General features: G+C 37.8%; 1 protein-coding gene across 1 annotated transcript; it reads right to left on the reverse strand.

Annotated features, from left to right (window-relative positions):
- Positions 1-3,800: 3,800 nt before the first annotated feature.
- Positions 3,801-11,974, reverse strand: adra1d (adrenoceptor alpha 1D). The gene is made up of 2 exons (XM_035659347.1): positions 10,350-11,974; positions 3,801-5,141 (listed from the first exon to the last, which is right to left on the reverse strand). The coding sequence occupies exons 1-2, from the start codon at positions 11,305-11,307 to the stop codon at positions 4,591-4,593; spliced, it is 1,509 nt and encodes a 502-aa protein (XP_035515240.1). The 5' UTR covers positions 11,308-11,974; the 3' UTR covers positions 3,801-4,590.
- Positions 11,975-12,425: the final 451 nt, after the last annotated feature.

Here is a 12,425-nt window from a genome sequence, read left to right on the forward strand (position 1 = left end):
TTAAAATGGATGATTGGTCATTTGTATTATTGATTGTTCTTATAATACACATCTCAGTGCCCTAAGTTATCACAAAAATATCACATGATTTGGAACTCTTTCAGAAGGATTAAAAACCGCAGAGGTCAAGTTTAACTACCAGCGTGCCAGGTCTTCAGATGACTGCGGGCAAAAAAAAAACTTCTTGATGAAACCCAGATAAAAGTAAAGGTGTACAAGTTTGAAGGTAATGAAAAGTAAAACACAAATTTCACTGTGTCTCTTACTTTGTTTACTTTGGCAATTTATATATAGTTTCTAACCTTACGTTTGCTGGTTTGACTAGTAACACAATCACTTCCCTTTAGGTGCATTTTGCAAGTGAAAGAGGAGCAGTAATGGGTATAGTTGTTTAACTGCCTACTGGGCAGAGATATGGAGAAATTTAAATTCTGTGATTTAAAATGACACTGAAGGATAGCCAAATATACCTAAAAATCAACTTGATCTACCAAGATGACAAATTACCAATTATTATCAAAATGTGTCATATCACTTTATACAAGTTTAAATCAACACCAATCAAATACAGTGAACCCCTGTAGACCTATCTATAGATGTTTCAAATTATACTTCTGGGAAAACCCCCAAAACTAATGTAAAATAAGATATTTCGACAGCTCTTGGCCAGCTGCTGATTTTTAGCGGCCATGCTGTATGTTTGAAAAATGAGTGGTGGAGCAGCAGTTTTCTGCCTTGTGCGGTTCTGTGTTGATATAGCCTTTTGCAGTTTGAAAACAACCCATGCACTAATAAACTAATGAATAACTCAATATATAAATATAAATACTTGGCCACCTGTACTCCTAGCTGAAAGCATCATAATTTAAATGGCACCCATCCAAATCTGCTCCTTGAGATGGAAATAAACACGTTTTGGTTTATTACAAGATTATAATAAGCCTAGCTTAGTGCTTAGGCTTGTCTTGTGAAATACCTCTCACTCACCCACTTTATTTATTTCGGTTGTGTAATATTGTTACAGCTTAAATCTTTGAGTAAGGTTATATAAGAGCACAATTAATATTAATGAGTCCAAAGCATTCTGCAAATTAGAAATAAGTCATATTAAAATTCACCCTGTTTTACATTTATTTAATTTTATTTAATTGTTTGTGGTGTAACAATGACTCACACTATCAGTATGAATATTTAGTATGAAGTAACTTTATTAACTTTCAATACGTTTTTGTGTTATTAAATGAAAGATCAGACATAGGAATAGGACAAATAATTAGTACTTTGCAGCAAGATTATAATGTATCTTTCAGAGCAAACCGTACATAGGCGAGTAACACAAGTATTAGGTATAAAGCTTTCTCCTATAATTGTGATTGTTGTAATAAAGTACTGGTCAGTGTGTAACCATAAGGTAGGATTACTTTTCTAAACATGAGAATATAACATGAGATTGTGTTTTGATTGTTTTTATGAAAGACAGACAGGACTGGCTAAATTCAGGAGCCGCAGCACCCACTTCAGCCACACTAAAAATAGCAAAAAGCAATATTAGACCTTAAGCTGTAACAAAATGCCAGGTGGTGTATGAGTGCAGGTGTGTGAAGGTGGGCTCTCAGGGTGCTTTTATTTTATAATACGACATTGTACCTTCATTTTTCCATAACATCAAATAAAACAATTATGAATTTGAATAAGATATATATCTTCAGCCTAGTTTGAAGTCTTTGTTGTGAAATGACAACAAATAACAGCTGCAATTATGAATCACTAATGTGTTTACACTATACTTTTTAAAATGTAAATACTGTATACATTTGATGTTTAACATTTTTTAGGATATATTAGGTGCTTTTTTGAATTATGGTGCATGAGAAAAATACCATTATTAGCATATTTTACACCTAATCACATACATTACTATTATTATTATTACTAATGCTGGGTTCTAATCTGGGATGCCTTGCAGTGCCCAATGAAATTTTAGTGCAAAAAAGCACAATTGCCTCTGCAATCATACATCTAATGTGCCTTTCCATTTAAGTTGTTTAGTAACTGTCCTTTCCCGTCATTGTCCTAATATTACACCTGCCATTTGACGTTTTGGATATAAACTTAAATCAACATTTTATTGTTGTTGTTGTTCTGTGTTGACACAACATACTTGCTTTATAATCCTACTCAGTAACACATTCACTTGTCTATTGTTTTAGTATCTAGTTTTGTCAAATTACTAAATACATTTTCATGGTGGAAGGTATCAATTTTTTGTGAGTAAACTGTGGATATGTGTTAAGTATTTCAGGCCTGTCTTCGTTTTGACAGTCAGACTGTAATACTAGAGTTGCACAAAGGCTGAATAATTTGGGGTTAAATGCTGAAAAAGGTTTAACTTAAAGGCTAAAAAGGCAGCCAACGTAACCACAGGCTATCTTAGACAGAGTTTAGGTCTGTGTTTCCATGGTAACACTCAATCACATTTGCTGACAACTGACAAAAAGAAGAAAAACAGGACTCAATTTGTGGTTTAACATTGCTGTAAAGTGAGCAATAAGAGTGGAAAGAGTTTTTGGAACCCCTAGAAACTCACTGAAAATATATATTATTTTCTGCTATAGCCTCAATCTTTGTGTAACTTGTAATTTAATCATACAAGGCACAGAGATGCCCAGTGCCCAGAGTGCATTGCAAATTAGTTTTATTCAAGATAGTCAAACACCAGACAGCTTTGTGCAAATAATGAACTCAGATGTCTATCTGCACTTTATTAGCTCCAAGCCATAGTCTAAGTCTATCTTTGTTAAACTAGCACCAGTGCTGTCAGTACACAACTAGAATTAAGGCAGTGGCTGTCTCTTTGGTGTGCTCTTGTGTGAAACTGTGAACTTTGTAATCAACACATTGCAATATGATCCAGTGACTTTTCTCACTCCAGTTAGAAAATAGCTTTGATGAAGTATATTGCTGTTTCAAGTCTGTTTCTTTTTTGAGGGACTGAAGGGTGAGTGAGAATAAATGGAAAAATGCTTCAAAGGGCACTTGTTAAATACCACAACACAGGAAATTTGAACCATGACAACAAGCTATTTTCTGTATGTTTTCAATATATGTCTACCATTCATGTCTCTTTTTTTTAGAATACATCCCACATACTGGGCAGCAATTGGTGTTTTAATTTATGTCTTTAAGCTGTTATGTTTTTGTCCAAATAATGACTCAGTCTTTTCTGGGATCAAGATAAGAACTGTTTTCTGGTTTCATCTCTTTCTTTCTCTTCATAGAGATTTATTCTGCCATGTATTAGTTTTGGTCATTATTACAAGTAAAAAGAAGTACAAATTCAGCTGTTTGACTTTCCCCTCAGTCAAGACTGTGTAAACTAATGATGGAATGAGGCTAATAACAGGAAGCAATTGAGATTTATTAGTCTTGATACAGTCTCTCTTTTTCGCTCTGTTTCTCATTGCCAGCAACACTACCCTTATGTGAGTGTGTCTGTCATTTTCTTTGAATTCCTAAAACTTAATTTGTATTTGTCAGCAGATTCTCACTACTCTGTTGACTTTTCTTAACACAGGCAGATAATGCTTTATTTCAATCAATTTAATTGGTGTTTTGTCTAAACCATTTTTGCTTCCCATAAGGATAAGCTTGTCATAAAGCCAAACAACCAAGACAATAGTGACATCTGCTGGATGGGGCAGATTTTTTTTTAAATTTTGAATCAAATTTCAAGGGTGCTTGCGCTCTACTTGTTTTCTTTCATTTTTATTTTGCTTTTCATCTTACATAAACAAACATAACATCAAAAAATACAAAAAAAAGCATGTTCATTTCACATTAGCACTCACTTGGCAATGCAAATTACAGTTAGGTGGGCCAAGTAGACTTGTGGGATTTTATTTTAAACAAGTGTACATATCAAGTTAATTCATAAATCCATTAGAATAAATACTGTGCAGGATCTTTATTCCTAGCTGGCCTCTTCTCTTTACAATGCCTTGTCAAAACTGAAAAATGGCAGATGAAGTATCATAATTCATTGTGACACATTACATTTGGTTAAATCCAGACATTCTGGCAACAATAAAAATTGCACTTATGACTAACTGTTAGAGCTTCAAAATATTTGTTTCAATCCGTTAAAGTTGTGTGTCTTTTGTTTAAATTCATCAAACAAACAACAGTCACCACACATGTCAGCTGGATAATAGGTAAAGACATGGAGACTGAAATGTCTTGCCGAAGGTGTGCACACCTCTGGGCCGCGTAATGTCGATGCACAGTGCTTCCGAGTGACAGCAGTCACATTAAGTCCAAGGAATTGGTTACTTTTGTGTCCACTTCCAAAATGTGGCTTTAAGCAGCACACAAGAAGCTTCATCTTAAATAAACATGATGGGGATGAGTGGTTGGGATACAGTTTTAGTCTGTTTGTGCTGGGATAAAGCCATCCTTCCCAGTCCACAGCTTTAATCAAGCTTTGATTCTCAGATAGTTTGTGAACACAAAATTATGCCCTATCACACCCTTCCTTGCATGTTGGTCCAATGTGACCCTTTGCAAATAAATAAAAGATTCTCTGGTGGCCCTCTAAATGTCAGTCTCTTTCAGGCCATAACAGTCTGCCAGATCATAGAACTGATAACTGCTCTGCTCACAGGAGTTGTAAATCCCCATAGAGACCGTGTCTACTATATCAATCCGGCCCACTGCAGGTGTGGTGCTTTTTCCTGTCCCTCCCTTGATTTTATTCGACAGATTGTTCACTTTCTCTTTGAGCTGGAAGGAGGACTTTTGCAGTGGTGGAAAGAGACTCCATCTTTTGAAACCTAGCGAACGCCCTTTTCCCTTGTGTAACAAAGAGCTGCCAAAGGATTCATGCACAGCATAGCCAAGCTTATAGTCTCCCCTCTGATCCCTTGTCATTCCCTTGACAGCTGTCCGCCACCTTTGGTCATAGAAGCGACGCAGGACCCTCTGTCTGTTGTGACACTGGCACCTGAGGAGCCGAGTGAAAGCCCGTTGGAACTCTTTGCTGGAGCAGGGGTAGATCATGGGGTTGATGCAGCTGTTGAAGTAGCCAAGCCAAAAGATCACCTTGAACACAGTTTCGGATGGCTTCAGTGACGGGAAGAAGGCACCTAGAAGAAGACGGAGCCATCAGGAAGATTTGTGAGTGAATGGACAGTATATGCAGAGTACAATATGTTGCTTTCACTGTTCCACTGTGAATCCAAGGATAGTTTCAGATAGTATACTTAGTATACTAGGTGTAGGGGATAATAAAAGAAAAAAACTTAACAAATAGAAGTGACATAGTTTGTTTTTTAATTTAAGAGGTTTGTCTTTGTTAGGAACAATATAGGGAACCAAAGTGATCTGCTTTTCTACTGTGTATGTATGTACAGCTGTGTTATGCCATTTTGCTACGTATAAACATTTTTCATCCCTCTGACAGTAGCGTATTCACAGCATTATTTTGTAATGATTGATTGTGCAGCAGAAGCTGTTTGGTTGTGTTTATTAATAGGAACGGAGGAGGTTCTGACATTTTGTGGACTTTTATTGATGGGACAGATATTGACACAACAACAACATGCTTCTACCACGAGGCCCAAGGCACACGACTCTTTTTATGATGCTTTTGCTTGAATAGAATATGTGATAAGTAAGATGTTTAGGTTTTTTTAGTGCTAAGTATTTAAATGATTTCTTGAATGATGTTTAATCGATGCACATTTGTTTTACATTAACCAGACTACTAACAACAAAATGGGGATTTAAAAAGGATTTAAGGTAGAATGTACACCTGGTCTTGTACAGTGTTTGCCGTGCTTGAATGATCAGCACAGACTAAATGTAGTAATACCTGATTCAGCAAGTAACGCATGTACACTGCCTTGGCTTGTGCACAGTGTTGTTCAAACATTCTCATTATCAGCGTACCTTAGGATGATGGAGCATGTAAAATAAAATTACAGAATGGTAATTTACAATAAATGAGACAAGTTAAAAGGTCAGTTTTATTTCTGCTTTGTTTATTTTATTATACTTGCTGTGGCAATTTTGGTATTAGATGCTGTTATTCATGGGATATTGCCTTTTCCTATTGCTTTCTAGTTGTTCTTGTCTCCCCAGGCTTGGATTTAACACAGTGTTGACCCTGGACACAGAGGCAACATATCACAGTGCTAATGTCAAGTCTGCACCGCCAGGGCCCAGAAGTCCATTTTCATTCCAATTCTGTTAGTACAATATGGACATATATGAAATGGCTTGTATGTGATTGTTCCATGCTGTTTTAACATCAGCTACCAGAAACATAATGTGGATTTGCTAACAAATGGAGCCAGGAGGTGTGTGCTACTTACTCAGAGACAAAAACGGAATAATAAAACTTTTTCTGCAGCATGTACAGTACTTTGTGTACAACATCTGCCACAAGGCTCTTGCTTAGCTTTTTCTGTTAAAGGACTTATCTGTAAAACATTTCTGACTCAACACAGTTGAGGATTAAGATTAATAAAGTGATTAATGGAAGGGATTTCTTCATTGATTCTTCTCACTGAAATGACATCACCTTAAAGGCAGACAGCATGTGATTCACCGCTCTGACGCACACTCCCACAACACCATGACAACAGGTAATATCTTTAGGTTTTTTTGTTTTATTGCCTTTGAGATAACAGTATCTTTTAAGTCTGGTGTCTGCTGCATGATGATTGCCAATTTCTGGGGATGTGATTTATTTATTTTTTCAAGATCACATTGGCTCATATCCTAGTACAAATCATAAAGCCGAGCAACAAATCAATGATTTGAATACACATCGATGCTTGACAAGGAGTCTGGGGACCTGTCCAGTGCCTTAGACAACATTTTGTGAAGTCTCTTTTGTGTGAGCAGACAGAATCCTGATCAGTCCATCTGTTACAGCTTAGGGAATTATCTCCTTGACATTTAATGTTCTGTACGAAGGTCAACATTTGATGCAGGGCTTTTTAAAACTCAACATATGGACACCAAGGACCAAGCTCTTGTTCAGTGAATACTTGGATAGCCACTGGTATGAATTTATAGGAAGCCATATTGACTAAATGGCATATTGTAATGGATATAAGAGCCATAGTGCTACTTATATTACACAAATTGTGAATATTTACTTAGTTTTTTCAAAGGCAGAATAATATCTCAAAGCAGCTAGGTTCTGCTGTGGCAAAACATACTCTAACAAGAGTACACAGTGTATTTGTTGGGAATAAATTTGCTGTGTTAGTATTTACAACAGCAGGACAGTGTATGTGGGATCAACTCAAAATAAATAACTGTGCCTGTATTCAACATAATGGAGATATTGAAAGAACATGTCAGAAAGCTAGCTTAGGGTAGAGCTTAGTTGTATCAATTCATTGTTGGTTTCTTTTCATTGGATTTGTTGATAATTAGAAAAATATAAGAATAATACATACACACATGTATATTGTATGGGTTGATGACCAGATAAACCTAAAGCAATAATTTCAATTCATCTAAGCATAAATGCAATAACATTAGAATTGATGATGATATTAATTAATCTCACTACATACATTTTTCTTAGTGGACACTAATTCCTGCATCATACAGTTGCTTCAAAACTATGTCATTTCCATCAGACCAAGTGTATTGTTTAAATATTTCTAAGCATAGAATGCACAATATGTCTTTAAAACAAAGAAAGTCAATTGGATATGTGTGACTTTGTGCCTTTATGCTGGTTGGAATTATGTCAGCCACAAATAAAGACAAACCAGCCAATTATAACATTGTGGAATAATTCATCTTAATAAGATAACTCCATACTCCCTGTGCGATATGGCTGTACTTAGTGTTTTATCCATTACGCTGGGAGACAGACAGCATTCAAAGGCATTCTGAAAAAGGTATTTCTCTTTTTTCCATCAGTTTCTAGCAATAAAAAATAGTATTCATGAGCCTGGTTCACTAATATAAGCAAATGGTGTTAGGGCACTCTCACTGGAGTTTCAGATGACTCAGACTACTTCGTCTAGATTTGCATCATCACACAGAAAGAGCCTGATTGGCACAAGAGGTGCTAAAAGTACATGTCTGCCTCTCAGCAAAAGGTTACTCATTAATGATGTGTCTCTACAACGTACCAACATCAATCTGACTCACTGACCAAAAAGGGCGATGAATTGTGGGATGTGACTGCTCCACACTTGTCAATCAGTCATTCAGGAAACAAACAGCAACCTCCCATAGGGATAAATCCATAAAAACAGTGTAACACTTTATTGTTCCCTATGGGGACCTTATTTTTTAAACTCTTCTGGGGTGGTCATAGTTCAGGATCAAACTGCAGAACAGCAAGTCTGAAGGGATTCTTCAGGGTTGATAGTTTAAAGACTGCAGATTAAAGAGTTCTGAGTTTTATTTAACAATCTCATTACAGTCATTCATTTACAGACTCTAGTTTAGATGATGAAGGTGTTCTACAATCTGACTTATTTTAATCATGCAAATTAGAGGCCTCTACCATCTACCATAAATCATACATTTAAAATTCAAGATATTGTCAGACCTGTTTCTCTAAGACAATTATCCCTTTTGGCAGAGCTCCCTTTTGTTTTTTGAATACTGTTTTTTGGCAGTGTGCCCCACTGAGAATCGTGGACTCTTTCAGATGTGAGATCCTGGGTGATGTTTCCCAAGAGCAGGCTATATAATAAGATCACAAAGACATCGTATGAGCATGTTATGACACAATGATATGATTAGAGATTGTTTGTCATAATCAACTCAAAACGTGTGTGTCAGATTGTCCTCAAAATACAATACAAGAACATCTATACACTGATAGAAGTATTTTGGTGACTTAACTGTGTAATGTCCGATTGTGTAACGGTATTTTAATTCGTACCAACAATTACAGTGTGTTCTTTCAAAACTCACTCTTGTATTTACAAATTTTTAATCCCAAGAAGAGGTGGAGTATGTACGTATCTAAGACTTCCGGATACAAATAAACCTGCCCTTTTCACTCCCATTAAGTGAATAAAGTGATTAGCAACACCCATTTCATTTCTTGCACCCTGTCTCTCCCTGCAGGCTTTTCTCTAATAATTCGATTCAATACATTTGGAGGTGCAGCAAGAATGAGAGTGCTGTGAGTGCTATATCTGATAAGATGCAGCCCATTTGTCCAAGATTGTCCAATGTCCAAGACATGTCCAAGATTTACGATCAGTTGTGTGAAATGTATGCGGAATGTAAGTGAAAATTAATCAGGCCACCATTAGTGTGCGTACGTGTGTTGTGAATACTATTGCTTTCTGTAAGTGCAACTTTATATGCAAGTTGCATTCTGTAGTTTGATTTATGTATAGCCATAATGACTTGCATTGGTCAGCCCCACTGAAGGGCCTTTTCAACCATCTAGTGATTACCGAATATTTCCCCATCCTCATCCTCCTTTTAATACCGTGATGAGGTTTAGAGCTGTCCTCAGCATTAACACCTACATTTTTATTCTCCCATGCAAATAATTTCATACTTAAGATGTGGACCATGAAACAAAACCTTTATCAAAAAAATCTTTGTATCAGGTTTTATGTTTCTATGTGGGACTCTGGAAATGGACTGGGCATATGTGATGATTGCAAGATGCTGGGAGCATTTAGTTTTCGAGTGCTCATTACAAAAGAATGTCAGTCTATTATGACTGCTCTTTTAAAAAATGTGATATTAGCCATCTGAAAAAATAGGCTCCAAGAAAGATTGCAGGCATGAAAAACAAGCCACATCAATGGTCATGCTGCAGGTTTGACCAAAAATGTGTTTTTATAACATTCTAACAATCTTAGTTTAGATTATTATTGGCATAAATAAACAGGGAATGAATTCCAACATGTGCCATTTTCTGTTTTTTATTGTGCCTAAATCGTACAGTACAGTTCAAGTTTTCTTGAACTTCAGTTTATTGGTTTAATACTGGCCTGCGCCTGCAGCCAAATGTTTCGTTGTTTCTAGAAATCTAAGGGTTCTCAGGAGGAACTACAGACTGAAAAAGTTGAATCACAAGTGACGCAAATGCGTTAATAAGTCACATTAAACATAAATTAATTAGTTAGAAAATATCTCATATCACTGCCAGCATCAGCCATGGTATTAAATCATACATTCAAATGTCCCTTGAAGGTGTTTAATGTGTTAGAATTTTCCATTATTACAGCAAATATGAAACCATGATATTTCTCATTCTGTGCATCTATAATGTTGGAGAAAGAACTGGGGCACGTTTTATTCTGGACCACTGGGAACAAGAAATATAAAGTTAGAAGACATACCCATCGGCAGAAAGAAGAAGAAAGGCAGCCAACACAAGATGAACATCCCCACGACGATGGCGAGGGTTTTAGCAGCCTTTTTCTCCCTGGAGAACTTCATTAGCCGCACTGAGAGCGAACTTCGAAACGGGTGGTTTTTGCTGCTTTTGGAGCTGGCCGGGCGCGCGTCCTCCAGCACGCTGCGGCAGTGTATCCGGAGGACCACTTCCATCGACTTGTTTCTCTCTCGTTTGACGCCCGCTTCTAGGCTCTTGGTAGTCCTGCGGGCCACCACGTAGACCCTGAAATACATGATGAGAATGACCATGAGCGGGAGGTAGAAGGAGAAGAGAGAGGAGAAGAGCGCGTATCCCGGCTCCTCTGTGATCCTGCAGATGCTGTCGTCCACAGGCGGCGGTTCCTTCCATCCCAGGAGCGGTCCGACAGAGATGACCGTGGATGACACCCAAACTAGGACTAAAATAGCCACTGCCTTCCTCTCTGTCATAATACTTGGGTATTTCAGGCAGTGTTTGACACCTATGTACCGGTCGATGGAGATGATGCAGAGGCTGAGGATGGATGCGGTGCAGCAGAGCACATCCACCGCAGCCCAGATGTTACAGAAAACCCGGCCGAACACCCAGCATCCCAGAACCTCCAGGGATGCAGAGAAAGGCAGCACGATAATGCTCAGCAGCAGGTCTGCCATGGCTAAGTTGACGATGAAGAAGTTTGTGACAGTCTGCAAATGTTTATTGCACACCACAGACAGGATGACCAAAATGTTGCCAACAATTGCCACCAAAATAAAAACGGAGAGAATGATCCCGACCCCGACAACCTGTGAGTCCATTGTGAAGTTCGTGCATTTCGTGATGCTGTCGTTTGGAAATATATGATCCAAAATAGATCCGTTGAAAGCTTCAGCAAAATAGATCCCATTGTTGCTTTCGTTCCTCAAGTTAGAGTCTGTCATTTTGAAACGCCATAAAGAGAACTTTAGAGTAAGTTTTCACATCAGAGCATTGTGTCGGGCATTGTTTTCAGTCTCTCTTTCCAGCAAGACAATCAAGCGGGCGTCCTCGTAGACAAAATGTGCCACAGGTCAAGCGAAGGGTATTTGAAAAATACAAATGAAAATGGAAAGTCCACATGACTACATACAAACGCATGCATGATGAGGAAACTGTTTACAAAAACATAAATATTCTCTCTCAAAAAGGGTTATGGTTCCAGAGGAAGTCTTTACGCACAGTAACAATAAGAATAAAAATGAAATACATTCAGCCCCATTTCCACGCATTTCTTCCATGTGATGGTTTTCCACTGGTGGCATCCTTTGTAACTGATCACAGAGTCAGAGCTGGTACAGCAGGTCTGAACCTACAGCTCCACCCACACGTCACATATTTACTGTTGCATTCACGGTCTCCACAAGAGAGCGTCACTTTAAATCTGGTCACGAATTCTTTAAGACACACTATTAGAAACTGGTTTGCCACTTTTCTTTATCTGACTTGTTTTCCTTAACACGTGTTTTAGCTTATGATGATTTCTTGTAGTCTTATATTTCTCTTACCTCAAAATAAAAGGCAAAAAAAAAGTTATGAGCTTTCTTTTAAGCCGTAAAGATAAGCAGCATCAGTCAGATAGTGTCAACAGCCACAGGGGAAACCAGCAAGCCAGTATTGACCACAGGAGTGCCTTCAGGCAAAGCTGTGAAGTTTCCCAGTGACACCACAGCTGCCATCCCCAGGCATTGTGTGCATAGCTTAAGTAGAAGGACAGGCCTGTACAAACCACCAGGGAGCCTAGAGGAGAGGAAAGGTCAAGAGACAGAGTCACAGAGCGGACAAACAAGCCCTGCATGGGAAAACATCAGCACAGGATGCAAAATTACCACTTTGTCAATAGTAACGCAGTGTGTTGTGACATGCAGCTCAGTCATTTTTGTATATTGTATATATGATGACTTTCTAACATGTAATGGTGAAAAATAATTCTGGCAGCGATGTTATATAATACTATATTACTTTATTTACAGAAGATAGTACTATAGTTTCTGCTGAGACTGTACTACTGTTTGTCCCTTGC

The sequence above is a fragment of the Morone saxatilis genome, unplaced genomic scaffold, assembly GCF_004916995.1.
Source record: "Morone saxatilis isolate NCDOM2014 unplaced genomic scaffold, NCSU_SB_2.0 Contig17, whole genome shotgun sequence".
Lineage (NCBI taxonomy): Eukaryota > Metazoa > Chordata > Actinopteri > Moronidae > Morone > Morone saxatilis.

Excerpts from the sequence above, each read along its gene's own strand:
- adra1d (XM_035659347.1), bottom strand. The coding sequence starts at position 11,307 with ATGACAGACTCTAACTTGAGGAACGAAAGCAACAATGGGATCTATTTT. Across the intron at positions 5,142-10,349 it reads CTTCTTCTTTCTGCCGATGG|GTGCCTTCTTCCCGTCACTG; the intron begins GTATGTCTTCTA and ends GTCTTCTTCTAG.